At 36.7% G+C, this 17,168-nt stretch overlaps 1 protein-coding gene across 1 annotated transcript in view; it reads left to right on the top strand.

Moving 5' to 3' along the window:
• Nucleotides 1-8,601: 8,601 nt before the first annotated feature.
• The window catches only part of LOC309801876 (E3 ubiquitin-protein ligase RLIM-like), a gene marked incomplete at both ends in the record, with an annotated part of 51,987 nt that continues 43,420 nt past the window's right edge, over nt 8,602-17,168 (top strand). The window contains 1 exon segment of the mRNA XM_082616954.1: nt 8,602-8,670. Coding sequence (XP_082473080.1) covers nt 8,602-8,670 — 69 coding nt within the window.

The raw sequence follows: 17,168 nt of genomic DNA, 5'->3' as shown, positions 1-17,168 counted from the left end.
TAAGATTAATCTGAAAGTGGTAGGCAGTTTGAAGTATGTGATGGAGTGATGTCAAAGAAAAATTGCACCAGATGGTTACACAGGCAAGGAGTACTTTACTCAAGATGATTCTGTAATAGAGGAGAGAGACTGCACTCCATTCTGCTGAAACAAAAGGCATGGAAGTTTTTAGATGCCAGGATGAGCTGTAGGAAAAATAGTAGAGGATGCTGGAGAAGAGATTGGTCAATATAATTAGACCATCTCTGTTTGCTTTGGCTCTTATCAAAGTTAGGCTCCTATACTCCCCACAGAGACTGGGAAGTAGGGGCAATACCTTTCTTGAAGGTTATATTTCAAAGAGCTGACTCCCAGGTCCTTGAGAAAGACATTTCTGGGTTGGAAAAGTATCAAGTGACTAGGAGAAAATTTACATCTCAAAGGGGCAGAGAAAGAATTTACAATTTCAAGTTTCTTAAGGTAAATGTTTTCAGAAAAGGGAGGTTAAGGGCCTATGGTAAAGAAAAAACCTGTCTGAAGTTGAGCCAAACTGAGGGACACATTAAGGCCATCTTGATCAGTAGTTAAAATTAGCATTACCTTCAGGAAGGTTATTTTATAAAGAAAAGCAATGCTTTAGAAACTTTCTCAGAAGAATCAAAAGTAACTGTCTGCTAGTTAGATACAGGTCAGGAATAATGAGAAAGGGCAGTTACAAAGTTAACTCAACTAATGTTCTATGTGTTGTAGCTTTAATAAAGATGAAATAAGTAGAAAAAAATAATCCATTGGTACACGGTGAGAGCCAATTGGATGGATTGCCCAATTAGAAATACTTCTTTATTTTCTAGTCATTATCAGTCAAGGATTAACAAACCTACTTTTATTAGATATACTTCTGTCTAGGGATTGAGAAATATCAATTATTTAAACTTAATCACTACTTTATTTCTGTGAGATTTTTAAAAATATACTTTGGGGAAAAGTAATGGAAGAGTGATATAGCACTAAAACATTGAAGTGAATGACATAATAAGACCCTATCTTTCTCAATTTAAGGAGAAAAAAAGGGAGGGCAAAAGAAATGGGCAGAAAGTAAGTTTACCTACCAGTCATTGTGTCAAGTGTTTTCATATATTTATCTAATTTAATACTCACAAAACAATGAGACATAAGGAAGATATTTATCCCATTCCGTAGGTGAAACTCTGTTTACAAAGTAATATATCAACCAATTGTAGAGCTGACCCTTGAATTTAAGGCCTTGCATCTGTGGAAATGCAAGAGCCAAACCCTGCTAATACAAGGTGCTTAGAATAGGTAGACTTCAGGGAGCAGGAAAATTAGAGCATGCGTGAACTGATGACAAGTTTTGCTGATCTAGTAGCTTTGTGAGATTTGTCTAGATTCAAAGGCCCTTGCTCTACTAAACCATCAAATTAGAGGTGGTCTCCTTCTTAAACAACCAATATTTGCAGAGCTATTCAGACTTTGGGTCATGGTATTTTTTTCAAGGATTAACTATGATCACTGGCTTTTCAAATTTTAACTTTAGAAAGTCCTTGCTTTTGTTGGAAGCAATGTTAAATTTTGATGCAGTTGTTTGCAGGGATGAAACTTGGTCGCCCTCTGGAGGCTATTCTCAGGTCCGACTAGCATACCTTAATTTTGAGAAAGAAGTCAGGGCTCAACAATTTAACAACTCATTTTAAATGTGTGGAAATTATGTATATACATTATACTTTTTTAGAAGTTACAAAACATTGAGTTCAAAATGCTCAAAATATTTTAAAATGCTGAATTAAACGTTTTATGGCATAGCATGTTTTGAATTCCTGTTCTCCCTTTGGATATGGAGATGGTCATCATTCTCCTTTTATCATGCAATATCTATACTGGGACTAAAACCGGTTATTTTTCCTCCCCTATTATAGGAACCCATGGGCAATTAGTTCTATAAATTGAATGATAAGGCATATGACACAATACTATACACTCAATTACTACCAAGATCTTTCATTTTAAGTTTTTTTTAAAAATCTCTAAATTTCCAATTAAATTTTTTTTTCTTTCTCTCAGAGATAAAACATCGGAGCTTACAAGAACCCTTAAAAACAGAATGGCTCAAAGGATAAAAATGTTTTGCTCCCTAGTTCATTCTTGTTCAGTTTTCTTTTAGAAGGTGTATTATACCAGTTATTGTAAATTATACAAGCAAAGTTCTTGCCATATATTGGTGACAGCATTTCTACATAAAGTAAGCATTTAAGGGGCTTCCCTGGTGGTGCAGTGGTTAAGAATCCACCTGCCGATGCAGGGGACACGGGTTCCAGCCCTGGTTCCCGAAGATCCCACATGCCGCGGAGCAACTAAGCCCATGTTCTGCAACTACTGAGCCTGCGCTCTAGAGTCCGTGTGCCACAACTATTGAGCCTGCGCTCTAGAGCCCATGCACCACAACTACGGAAGCCCATGCACCTAGAGCCCATGCTCCGCAACGAGAAGCCACCGTGATGAGAAGCCCACGCACTACAACAAAGAGTAGCCCCCACTCTCCACAACTAGAGAAAGCTTGCGTGCAGCAACGAAGACCCAACACAGAGCCAAAAATAATAAATAAATAAAAAAACATTTAAAAAGTAAGCAGTTATGAGCTGCTATAAACCTACTGTTTCTTTACTTGATTTAAATGAATTTAATTCTTTAAATAACTGAGCAGGTAGAGAATTTAGACTCAGCCATTATTAGAGGTACCTTACACAGCCAAAGTGGTATAAAAACCCTGTAACATGAAAGTGTTGTGGAGGTCCTTCTGGTCTTCTGAGACCGGGACACCTGGACCTTTATGTCCCATTTATAAATGTTCCTGTATAATGTTTGGGATGTTGAAATATTTGATGAGATAGATACCTCATGCCTATTACATGCCTTCCCTATATCTCTCTCAACTACATCCCTCTAATGAGTTGGTGCAGCTCCAAGGCTCTATCCAGTAAAAAGGTAGTGTCAGGCAGTGCTTGTTGTACTCAATGGCTTTTAATCCTCCAACTGCCTTGTAATCTCCTCCTTCACACCTTGATGCTTAGAAATGGCATATTTCCTGAGGAAGAGGTTTCTAGGGAGTCCTGGATACTTGCTTGAAATGGGGACAGGAGGATGGAGGAACAGAAGGGAAGATATAGGGAAGATGAACGGATTTTTTTAATATATATATTTTTTAATTTATTAATTTATTTATTTATGGCTGTGTTGGGTCTTCGTTTCCATGCGAGCGCTTTCTCTAGTTGCGGCAGGTGGGGCCCACTCTTCATCACGGTGCGCAGGCCTCTCACTGTTGCGGCCGCTGTTGTTGCGGAGCACAGGCTCCAGATGCGCAGGCTCAGTAATTGTGGCTCACGGACCTAGTTGCTCCGCGGCATGTGGGATCTTCCCAGACCAGGGCTCGAACCCGTGTCCCCTGCATTGGCAGGCAGATTCTCAACCACTGCGCCACCAGGGAACCCCGGATTTTTTTTTATATAAATTTTTCTGCCATAAAAACTATAGGTACCAAGCAAAGCAATCAGGGAAATTTATATTCATGCATTAATTTACCACCTACAATGATGAGTAGATAGAGGACATTAGATAGATTAAGGAAGTATCTAGGAGATAAAATGGATAAGATTGATAATGGATAGGATATAGTGGCTGATGCGAGAGGTTGAACTCAAGGATTATTGTTAGGTGCCTGGTTTATACAACTGGGTGAATGATATCACTACACACTAAGACAAATGAAAATGAAGGAGGAGAGATTCGGCAGTTTAGGGAGACCATGAGTATTTAGCTTTATGTATATTTTAAATGAACAGATTTAGATGTTAAATAAGCAACTGGATTTACAGAATTCAGATTAGAGGTCTCAGGTACACAAATGTCCAAAGTTTATGGAGTTGGTAACTGAAGCTGTGTGTTTCTGTGAAATCATATTATGAGTTCTAGAGTGAGAGGACATAATGGCCTAGAACTGAATTTTGCAGAATTTCAACATTTAATGTCTGAGGAGAAGGATACGTACCTGCAAAGAAGATAGAGAATGAACTGCTGCAGAGATTAAAGGAAAACCAGAAGAGTTTTTGGGTCAAGGAAAATCAAGTCTCAAAGACAGAAGCAAATCCTACTTACAGGTCAAGTAAGTAGGAGATAAAATTTTCACATCGCATCCATGGATTTGGAAATAACTTATGAAGTACCTTTTTATTGGAGTAATAAAAGATGGATTCTATTGGGAGTGGGTTGAAGCATGAGAAGGAAGTAATAAAGTGAAGATATCAAATATAGATAAACATTTTTAAACAGCTTTATGGAGGTACAACTGATGCACAAAAAATGGCACATGTTTAATGTATACTATTTGATGAGTTTGGACATATGCATAAACCCATGAGACAATTAACACAATCAAGGTAATAGAAATATCTGTCCCCTCCAAAAGCTTCCTTGTGTCCCATTTTTTCTGTGTGTGGTAAGAACACTTAACATGAAATTGACCCTCTTAACTAATTTTAAGTGCTTAACACTATTGTTAACTACAGACACTATTTGTACAGCAGATTTCTTGAATTTACTCATCTTGTATAACTGAAAATTCATACCTGTTGAACAACAGCTCCCCATTTCTCCCTTTCCCCAGCCCCTGGCAACCAACATTCTATTCTCTGCTTCCATGAAGTCTGATTATTTTAGATACCTCATATACATGGAATTATGCAGTATGTGCCCTTCTGTGACTGGCTTATTTACTTAGCATATTGTCCTCCAGGTTCATCCCTGTTGCCACAATGGTAGAACCTCCTTCTTCTTTTAAAGTTGAAAATATTCCATTGTAAATATATACTACATGTTTTGAACCATTCATCTGTCGATGGACATATTGGGAAAAACTTCTTGACATTGATCTTGGCAATGATTTATTGGCTATGACACCAAAAGCACAGACCACAGAAGCAAAAATAGACAAGTAGAACTACATCAAAATAAAAAGCTCCTGCACAACAAAGGAAACAACCAACAGAATGGAAAGGTAATCAATGGAATGGGAGAAAATATTTGAAAATCATATATCTGGTAAGGGGTAAATATCCAAAATTTATAAGGAATTCCCACAACTAAGTAGCAAATAAACCATATAACTCGATTAAGAAATGGGCAAAGAACTTGAATATACATTTTCCAAAGAACCCATATGAATAGCCAAAATGTATATGAAAAGGTACTCAGCATCGCTAATCATCAGGGCAATGCAAATCAAAATCACAAAGAGATATCACCTCACCCCTTTTAGCATGCTTACTTTCAAAAATACAGAGGTAACAAGTACTGGGGAGAATATGGAGAAATTGGATCTCTTGTACACTGTTGGTGGGAATACAAAATGGTATATAGTCACTATGGAAAATAGTATGGAGGCTTCTCGAAAAATTAAAAATAGAACTATCATATGATTTAGCAATCCCACTTCTGAATGGATATATGTAGATATATATATTTAGATATATGTGTGTCTGTGTGTGTGTATATATATGTATAAGAGAACTGAAATCAGGATCTGAAAAAGATTGCACTCTCATGTTTATTGAAGCATTATTCACAATTGCCAAGATATAGAAAAACATTTTCAAGAATTATTTTAAAAACTGTGCCTTTGAAGAAGAGATAGTGTGGTAATTAGTAATAGAGGTCAGGTGGAGAAAGGTGAGTTTGGTTTTGCTTTTCTTTTTTGCTTTACTCTTCTTTATTATTTTTCCCAATTTGGAAGATTTTAGAATGTTTAAAAAAGATAGTGGAAAAGATCCAGATTAGAGAAGGTATTGAACAAAATAAGGATCCTTAGAGAGTGCAAGGTGATGCAATCTAAATCAGGAGTAAGGGAATTGGGTTTAGTAGGAATAGAGCTTCTGTTCTCTTAAATTACCAAAGGAGATAAAGATGGCAGCAGATGTAGTAACTCTATTATGTTAATTAACAGGAAAGTTCTCCTAATGTTTTTTTCCTTTCTTTGAATTAAAAGAGATTATCTCCTGATATTATAGCAAATGGTGGGGACATGCCATTTAAGAATAGTGCAATAGCTGAATCACTTTGTTATACAGCAGAAACTAACACAACATTGTAAAGCAATTATACTCCAATAAAGATTTTTTTAAAAAAACAAAGAATAGTGCAGAAAGAGAGAACAAAGTGTAAAGAGTGGGAAATGATGGGTCCAGATTAATGTAGCAGAATTAAAGGGCAATATTAAAGGACCTTTTAGGTTAGTGACCATGAATTTATAAAGGAAACCATCTAAACTATTATACACTTTACTTGGGAAGACTTTGAAAGCTGGAGATCAAGAAAAGAGAAAGCAATGGTTTGGGTTGATCCAGCATAATTAAAAGACACTGGAACAGGGCTAGGGACAAACACACTATTAGATAATGGACATTGGAATGTAAGAGAGTAAGGAGAGATACAAAGGCAGTATCAGGAGAAAGCAAGGGAGTAAACAGACTTGCATCAAAGTACTATCATAGTGGTGGGGTATGTGAACAAGTGAACTGGAATGTGAGAAGTTATTGTAAAGGGATGGCATATTTGTGTGAATAATTTTTAAAGACTATTTCTCTTTTTCCAGCTCTGATTTTTATTTCAGAGGACTGACTCCTGAAAACTCGGTTTCCCAGGATTCACTGGCAACTAGCTTCCAATTAATTTTGAGTAAAGGAAGGACTGGTGAGAGTTTGGAAGAAGGGGATAGGGGAGAACCCAGAATGCCCTCTTTCTTTGAGTTGTACATACAACTGAGGCTTCGTCTCCCTCATGCGTCCAATTCCTGCTCAAGGGCTTCTCCCTCCATGTCCCCAGCACCCACCAGCAGTCTCTACATTCATTCCAGTTCTGCTTAGGGGATTCAGTCTTTCCAAACTCTAGGTTGCCTTCCTATTTCATTTGACTCCAGATTTTATAACTTTTGAAACAAGCTCCTTTTATTAAAATCTACTTTCTAAACTTCCTGAAGCAGATTTCCTGTCCTGCATGAGTAATCCCAGGAAAAAGATGCTCAAGATGGGACTCTGGAATAAGGTTTTGAGCTTGAATGTAGTAGTGACTCCATTGCCAATGCAAAGACAAGTGCTTCTTCCGAGTAGTGGAAGCCATAAATAAATTACCAGCAATATTTGCTTTGAACATATTGCCAGTTGAAGACAATACTTTTACATGTCAAGCGGCAGCTGATTTTGTCTATTACAGCAGTAATAACTACAAGCACCACGGGGACCATTAGCTGCTTCTTATAGCACCAGAGAGCTTACAAAATGAAAATGTTTACACTTAATGTTAAAAGGTGTTAGGTGTTTAAACTCTCAGATCGAGGCATGGGAAGGCACAGAGAGCCACACTGAGGGCCTTAAAATTTTCTCATGTCTTATAGCCACACAGCAGACATGGCTGAGGATCAAGTTTCAAATCTAAAAGTGTGAGTTGCAGAATTAAAATGCAAGTTCAAGGTACATCTGTGCTAAGTCTCACAGATTAATATCAGGACATTGATCAGGAAGAGCTGGGTATTAAGATAAGGATATATTGAGTATTTAGGATAAGTGCAGGTAGGCAGACTCAGATTAATATGAAAATTTTTAACCCAAATCTTCCTGTGGTTTCCTCGCCAAAGGAAGCCACCCTTCTTCCTCCCCATTTGAGGAAACTAACCTTCCCTTACTTAACATATCTCTAAAGACCTCATCTAAATAGGTTAGTTTTCAAGGAAATTGCTACTTTTCTCAAGACCTACCCACATCAGCACTTACTGCATCCTAATAACTACAGTCAGATTCCACCAGGCCCCAGGAGGCAAGTATAATGTCCACCCTGGTAGGAGTTAGCGTATACATCAAAAGAAATGCTATATCCTGCTAATGTGTATCAGCAGAAACCTGTAGAATGTGTGTGTGGCATATGGTTTGTTGGGTTTTTTTGTTTGTTGTTTTGCAGTACGCGGGGCTCTCACTGTTGTGGCCTCTCCTGTTGCGGAGGACAGGCTCCGGACATGCAGGCTCAATGGCCATGGCTCACGGGCCCAGCCGCTCTGCGGCATGTGGGATCCTCCTGGACCAGGGCACCAACCCGTGTCCCCTGTATCGGCAGGTGGACTCTCAACCACTGCGCCACCAGGGAAACCCTGGCATATGTTTTATAAGTGCTAGACTGAGAAAGATGGAATATAACGTTGGAAGGGGTTGAATTTATTATAAAGAACTTACCTGAGATTCAAAGTATTAGCTCTAGCTGATGGAATTGGCTCTAATCGTTGGCTTGTTTGGCTGACTGAAACATAGATTCAATAGTCAGCAACATTCAAAGAGGGCAAGATGCCATAATTTATCTGACAGAATGTAGACAAAGGAATCCATGTACTTAAAATGAGAATGTTGGAGTGGATTAATTATGTAAAACCCACTCAACTATCCCAGAGTTATGCCCCCACAGAGGTCATCGATAACATTCTTCTTCAAGACATTAAGACATTCTTTGATGAGAGAAATACAAGCATCCTTGAAAACCTCTATGGCATCTGTCTTCTGTGGGCTAAAGATGACAATGCGGGATAGCACCAATGAAATGGCCCCCATGCTTTTAACAGGAATATGGGGTTACAGAGTAGCAGAGGTTAAGTGGTAGCATTTAATATGAGAAACAAGGTGAGTGCAATTATCATAAAAGTCAGCAGGGCAGAGTGGCACTATTTTGACCCAAAGTGACTTCCAGCAGTAACAGATTAATCACATTTACACTGGGAATTACATTGATGAGCAGGCTTGAACTGTATCAATGAAAATAAAATTCAAGCACAATGAGCAGAAACCTGCATTGATTTTCCAGGAATGAAAATTACAGCCTCGCCCAGACCTAAACCAGAGATCAGGTGGCTACAACAGCTTCAGAAACTTTGCTGCAACACTGTCAAAAGTATAGAGTGTGATTTTTTTTCTCCAGGTCTACCTCAAAGGGGTTTACAATGTTCCAGGGGGAATGTTTAGAAAGAAAAGTGGAAAACTCAGAATTTTTCAGAGATTATTAAGATAAATTTACACACCTGAGGTTCCAAAACATCACTGTGGTCTTCAGGTCATAATAGGGCTTAAGGAAGCCATGTGATAATTGAAACTTTGACACAAGTTCACCTCACTAGAAATCCTGTGCAGTGACCTACTCTATATTTCCCCATATCTGAATGTACATTTGGAGTACACATACTTGGAAAATGACAGAACTCTCAAACAACGTAAGTGCTATTAAGAACGGCTACTGCCTGACATCCATTAGGATAGTTATTATTAAAAACAATAATAAATAACAAGTATTGGCATGGATGTGTAGAAATCTGAACCCTTCTCCATTGCAGTTCCTCAAAAAATTAAACAGAATTACCATACGATCTAGCTATTCTACTTCAGAGTATATATCCAAAGGAATTAAAAGCAGGGACTTGAACAGATGTTTGTAATTTCATGTTCTTAGCAGCACTATTCACAATAGCCAAAAGATGGAAACAACCTAAATGTCCATCAACAGAGGAATGGATAAACAAAATGTAGTATATACATACAATGGAATATTAATGACCCTTAAAAGATAAAAAATTCTGAAACACACTACGATACAGATGAACTTTCAAGACATTATGCTAAATGAAATAAGCCAGAACCGAAAACACAAATACTGTGATTCCAGTCATATGAGGTACTAGAGTAGTCAAATTTATATAGACAGATAATAGAATGGTGATTGCCAGGGTCTGGGTGCAGTGATGAATGGAGAAGTGTTGTTTAATGGGTACAGAGTTTCAGTTTGGGAAGATGAAAAAAGTCCTGGGGATGAATGGTAATGATGGTTGCACAACAATGTGAATGTACTTAATGCCACTAAATGGTACACCTACACATGGTTAAGATGGTAACTTTTATGTCATGCATATTTTGCCATAACTGGAAAAAAATACATAGGAAGGGCCAAGTGGAAGCTCCTGGAACTGTCCCTACATGAAAACAATACCAAAAATTAGCAATAGCACATATCTGGGGAATTGGCAGAGTCTAAAATAACCATGCAGATGGTAATCTCCATCACCTGCCCCATTTAAATAATCTGTTTGGCCTGTAAAAAAGGCAAATAAGTCATGGACAATGATTGTTCATTATCATAAGATAATGAGGTACTAATTCTAATCAAAACTGCTGGATTTTATGGGCCTTTTTTTCCTGGAACAAATCAAAACATCTCTAACTCCTGATATACAGCTATTGATCTGGCGAATAGTTGTCTCCACATCAAACAGCAAAGGTAATGGAGCAGTTCACTTCTACCTGAGAGAGACAGAAGTACACTCAAACTCTGTCTTACCAGAGTGCTATGCCAAGTCTCCCGATGTCTATAATATTATAGCCCAAAAGGAGATTAGTCATCTGGATATCACAAAAGCATTATGATAGTCCCTTGTATTGATGAGTTTATGGTGATTGGACATGAGAAAAAGTAGGAAGTACTCAAGTTGTGTCAGTAAGATACACAGATGTCAAAGAGTGGGAAATAAACTGCATGAAAATTTAGGATGTCAAATATATCACAGCCTAGGTATGATAATGCACACAAACAGAAACCAACCTCCAGAAAGCAGTGAAGATCATGTTGATTTGTTTTAAATATGGAGGCAGCACACAGCTAGGATTCCGAACGATTTTTTACACACTCCCTTTCCTAAATCCCATTCCTGATAGTGACTGCTCTTTCCTTTTACCTCTTCTCTCCTGTCCTCACCCTTCCTTTATTGTTCCCTATCCTTCTTACCCCTCTGCCCTCTTTCATTCTTCCTCATAGAGAATAGCCTGGGCTATTATTTGTATTTTTACATTCTTTGTATCTCTCTCCCGTCCACCCCCCACCTCAACAAAGGCCTTGTACCAATTAAGAAAGTAAACATTTCAAGTCTTCAGAGTATTGAGAGGAGAAAGGTTATGGGGAAATAGCAAATCCTGACAATTTAAATATTCTCTATGTATCACATAAGTATATTTATCGTAAATAAATTCATACATGCAATAATAGTACAAACAGAAAATATTCACAAGCTACCAGACTGCCAAATTCTGCGTGAGATACAAAATCACATACCCATACTATCTGCTTTTCAATTTATAATTAAAACCACGTTACCTCAGAATTTTAAAAATAGCATTTTGATAATTATAAAAAAAATTATAACTACATTAAAATTTTAAATTTCTGCACTTTTAAAGACACCATTAGAAAATGAAAGGCAAGCAACAGATTAGAGAAAATATTCATGAGATATAGATATAGATATAGATATATACATAACATAGACTGGCATCCAGGATATGTAAGATGATCTTACAACTCAATAGTGAAGTAGTATTCGGGGGAAATATTACTTCAGAATTATAAGAAACAAATATTTGTGTTTAAGCCACCCAGCCTATAGTATTTTTTATTGAGATATAGTTGAAATATAACATTATGTAAGTGCAAGGTGTACACTTGTTGGTTTGATACATTTGTATATTGCAGTCTGATTACCACCAGTAGCATTAGCTAACACCTCTATCATGTCACGCAATTATCATTTCTTTTTTTGTGGTGAGAATAATTATGATCTAGTCTCTTAGCAACTTTGAAGTTTATAGTAAAGTATTGCTGAGTGTAATCACTATGTTGTGCATTAAATCTCCAGGGCTTATTTATCTATCACTACCAGTTGCAAGTTTATATCATTTGACCAACATTTTTCCAATTTCCCCACTCCCAGCCCCTGGACCACCATTCTACTCTTTGCTTTTATGACTTTGGCTTTTTTAGATTCCATATATAAGTGATATAAGACAGAAAAAGACAGTCTATGGTATTTTTGTCATAGCAGACCAAACAAAGGAGTATTTGGGAGATGCCATATCATGTAAGCTTTTTAGTCAATGGTGAGAAATATTGATTTTATTCAATTACAATAGGATAGTGCAATGCAGAGTTGGGTTTGGAGGCTTAAACATGGGAGAAAAATGATCTAATTTATTTTTTTAAGATTATGTATTGGGGGCTGCTTCCCTGGTGGCGCAGTGGTTGAGAGTCTGCCTGCCGATGCAGGGGACACGGGTTCGTCCCCCGGTCCGGGAAGATCTCACATGCCGCGGAGCGGCCGGGCCCGTGAGCCATGGACACTGATCCTGTGCATCCGGAGCCTGTGCTCCGCAACAGGAGAGGCCACAGCAGTGAGAGGCCTGCATACCACACACATACACACACACACACACACAAAGATTATCTATGGGGAGTTTCCTATAGACAAGTAAACAAGGATTCAAGAAGAAACTTTAGAAGGCCCTTTATAAGAGTCCAGGTAAAGGATAGCAGATTAAGGTGGTAAAAATAGAAAAACATTAACTAGCAATTAACTGAGAAATAGATTTTCAGGAACTAACCCCCACACATTTAGATAATTCATCTGAAATATGCTATTTGAAAATATACCTTCTTAGGATGCATCATATCTCTGAAGGAAATGCTAAAATACCAATGGGTTGATAGTCCAAGCAATGAAGATTTACTGAGTGGTGTGTGTGTGTCTGTGTGTGTGTGTGTTTGTCATCCTCAACTGTCCTAGGTTCAAGGAAAGGCAAATAGAAATAAAACCTTCATGTTGGAATACTGTCCCACAGTGAGTAAAGGTATCATGTACTTTTAAATTATATCTATTTAAACAAAGCCTAATATAATGGGAAAAATAAACTAGACCTGGAATCAAAAGACCTGAGTTTGAATCGCAGCTTGATTAATTACCAGAATATTAAGTTCGGGCAAGTTGTCCACATTTGATCAATTTCAGGTTCCTTATTTACAAAATGGTAGGCTGGATGGAGTGATCTCTAGGCTCCCTTCTTGCATGAGATTTTGTTATTCTACAACACCATACTGGTATTCTCATTAAAGTGAATTTCAAGTGTTTGGTCAAGAAGAGACTCATTTATTTACTTCTTTTATTTCAAATTTAATAATAATGTAAGCCCTCATCCCATCAGGCAAAGAAGAAACTCTACCAGTTTGTCATCATTCAAGAATCCATTTATTTCATTAGGTCACATGAACATTCTAGAGGCTTAAAATAACCCTAGAAAGTGTGGTAGAGGCTCTGTATTTGGGCCTTAAACAAAAGATACATCTTGTTGAACTTTCATGGTGGCTTTAAATCTGCTGACTCTACTGCTTCACTGATAAACTGGAATCACAGGAAAGTTGGTGCCTGAACCCATATTACTTGCATGAAGTGCATAACCACTGTTTCTGAAATCTTTCTCTATCTCTGGAGACATGCCCTATTTTCACATTGCCATAGTGAATGTTTAAGTTTTCTGCTACATGAAGATATGTCCCTCTCTCCAGCCTCAGGGACATCTATCCCTCTTCCTTTGGAGTCTCAATGGCTCTCCTCTTTTTCCTCTCTCTCTCTCTCTCTCACCTAACATTATTCTTTCAAAGTATTTGTGCTTTTCAAAGAACAAAGGAAAATCTGTCAATTCCAGGAAACACCAGCTTTTCACCCTAACACAAATCTCCCCTGAAGTAATTAACAGCAAATGTTAACTACCATCTCGAAGTGGTGGTAATAGAGTTCTTGGGGAAAATAAACACAAATTAAAGCTTCAGTATATTATACTGCCATAAGTACAAATAATTAGCTCTTCAAGAAAACAGATTTATATATCGACAAAATCCTCACCAAATAGCCTTAGTCTTTAAGGGAACAATCAATGATCTGAAACCTATCCCTCACCAAGCATACTTTGAAAAGTTCATTCTACTATACAGCTCATTAGATCGAACTTGCAATAAATCTTAACAGATTCAGAGAAGAAAATGTTTATTTAAAGTGGTAAATTTTTCAAAACTTCACGTGGAGCCTGACCGTGTTTCCAAAGATCTGATTCCTGCATTTCGCTTCAGATCATCCCCAATCATTAGAGAGATCTCTAACCAAAAGGTATGTAAATCTTCTATGTTCATGTTGCCATATCTGACTACATATATATTCTTTTTTTTTTTTTTATAAATTTATTTATTTATTAATGGCTGTGTTGGGTCTTCATTTCTGTGCAAGGGCTTTTCTCTAGTTGCGGCGAGTGGGGGCCATTCTTCATCGCGGTGCGCGGGCCTTTCACTGTCGCAGCCTCTCTTGTTGTGGAGCACAAGCTCCAGACGCGCAGGCTCAGTAGTTGTGGCTCACGGGCCCAGTTGCTCGGCGGCATGTGGGATCCTCCCAGACCAGGGCTCGAACCCGTGTCCCCTGCATCGGCAGGCAGATTCCCAACGACTGCGCCACCAGGGAAGCCCCATATATATTCTTATTTAACACACACAAAAACTCATGCACACACTGTCTCTCGCTCTCTCACATACATACACAAAGACACACACACCCATCCCTTCAGTTCATATATTTGTAAACCTACATACTCTTTTTGTAACTGCAATTTATTTTTTAAATCCACATTATGTTATTATGATCCACCCATGTTAATACACACAAAAACATTTCATTCAATTTACCTATTGTATAATATTACTTTTGAAAACAAACCATAATTTATTTACCAATTACCTTTAAGAAGGGAATTTAGGCAACATCCACCTTATTATAAAAGGCACTACATTAAGATTCCAATGCACCTAGCTTCTAATGTAGATAAATAAGAACTTCCTTAATGATAGAGAGGCTGACCTTTCTATTATAATTTTCGTGGCCACCCAGATTTATTCTTTTGTGTTTTTATTTGTCCATTTGTCTATACTGCTGTGGAAATGTTTCAATATTAATGTCATATAATCTGTTCAGCCTTTCTTCATATGTGATTGTTTAAATGCTGTCTTTAAGAAACCTTTCCCTAATCTGATTTCATAAAGCTATATCCATATTTTGCTTTTAAAGTATTAATGTTTTTTCTTTCATATTTAATTTTTGATTTGAACTGGAATTTATTTTCTCATTTCTTTAAGATAGGGGTCTAACCCTTTGTCCATATGAATTTCCAATAATCTCAACACCATTTATTAAAAGGTTCATCCTTTCTCCACACATCTGTAATGTTACCACATTAGTCTTTTTTTTAATCTATCTATGTTCCTGGGCCCTATATTCTGTTCAATTTTGTTTGTCTATACCTTTGCTGTGCCAGTACCACACTGTTTTAATTAATATGACTTTAAGTGTTTATATCAGGTAGCATAGGTTGCCCTTTCTTCATGTTTCTTAATGTTTACACATCTTCTTCAAAAATTTTTGGCTACTTTCAACTCCCTACTTATACCTAATGGTCACCTTGGCTAAGACACGGTAACCAGACATTTGGTCAAACATTATTTATGATATTTGTGTGAAGAATTTTTTTACATGAGATTAACTTTTAACCCAATCAGTTGAAAGTCTTAATAGAAAAAAGACTGACGGCCCCTCAAAAAGAGGGAATTCTGCCAGCAGACTGCCTTTGGACTCACACCGCAATATCAGCTCTTCCCTGGGTCTCCAGCCTGTTGCCCTGCCCTGCAGATTTTTTCACATACACATCTCCTATTGGCTCTGCTTCTGTTTCTCTGGAGAACTCTGCTTAATACACTTCTCTCCCATATAAACTTTAGATTTAGCTTGTCATGGCTTATGAAAATATCTATTGCAATTTTCATTGTAATAGCAATACATACACAAGTTATTGCCATGGTCAATTATAAGATATTGATTCATGTTTTCAAAGAATGTTACAAAGTGTTCCATTTAATTTTTTACATCCTTTAAGAAAGCTTCATTTTCTCTATGAATATTTGACTCACATTATATTTATTCTCAAATACCTGATATTTATTGTTTTATTGTGAATGATATTTTTACTTAATAGTAAAAGTATTAATGGAATAGTATTTACTAATAGTAGTACATTTTCTTACTGGTTGTTGCTAATATTTTAAATTCTTATTGGTTTTTGTACGTCAGTCATCCAGCAAGTTCAGAGATTAGATTTTCTTGTATTTTGTATGCAGACATTTTCCACCTCTTTTTTTGTTTTCACATATATTTTCCACTGGCTTTTGCTTCAGTACATATAAATTAATCTTGTGTTAATATTTTATTTGGAATAGTTTTATTGATTTCTATAAATGGATGTGTTGTATATTTTATTTATTTATTTGGTTTGGTTTGGCTATTGTATATTGAAAAAGTGAGTATACCCTCTTGTTTCACTCTCTGAAAAATTTTATATAAGATAAAGGTTAATTTGAGCCCTGAAGGATTTGCAAAGTCACTTTTAAAATGTCTGGTCCTGGTGTTTTTGTTTGCTGATTTGTAGACATTTGACCAGACTATCCTATTCATGTAAAAGTTGTTAGTATACTATGTTTCTCTATTTCCTCTTAAGACAATTGTGTTAATTGTATTTTTTAATTCAATTTTTTATAAATTTTCATATTAATGGCATAATACTCTTTACTTTATTCCTATAATTAGTAAAACTCCAAATATATGTAAATAAAACCCCTTTTCTTTCATAGTTTTGTTTGTGCCTTCCTCTTCTATGAACATAAAAAAAAACATTCTTTATATTTTCAAAGAAACAAAATTGAAGTTTACTGATCCTCTCTATTGTCTATTTAGATCCCATTTTTTACTGACATATAATTCACATACCATAGAATTCACCTATTTATATATTTCAGTGATTTTGAGTATATTCTCATATAAGTGCAACCATCATTACAGTCAATTTTGAACATTTTTATCACTTCAAAAAACAAATCTAATATTCTTTAGGCATCACCTCCCTATATTCCCACCCTACTTGCCACAAGCTCTAAGCAACCACTAATCTATCTTCTGTCTCTGTAGATTTCACTATTCTGGACATTTCATAGAAAGAGAATCATACAATATAAGGTCTTTTGTGACTGACTTTTTTACTTAGCATAATATTTTGAAGGTTCATCTAGGTGATAGCATGCATCAGTATTTCATTCCTTTTTATAACCAAGTAATATTTCATTGTATGGACATACCAATTCTGTTCATCCATTTATCAGCTGATGGACATTTTGGCTGTTTCCACTTGTTTGCT

This window comes from Mesoplodon mirus (assembly GCF_964341445.2).
Source record: "Mesoplodon mirus genome assembly, chromosome: 1".
Lineage (NCBI taxonomy): Eukaryota > Metazoa > Chordata > Mammalia > Artiodactyla > Ziphiidae > Mesoplodon > Mesoplodon mirus.
The sequence above is the reverse complement of the archived record's forward strand: the minus strand, read 5'-3'. Positions and strand labels throughout refer to the sequence as shown.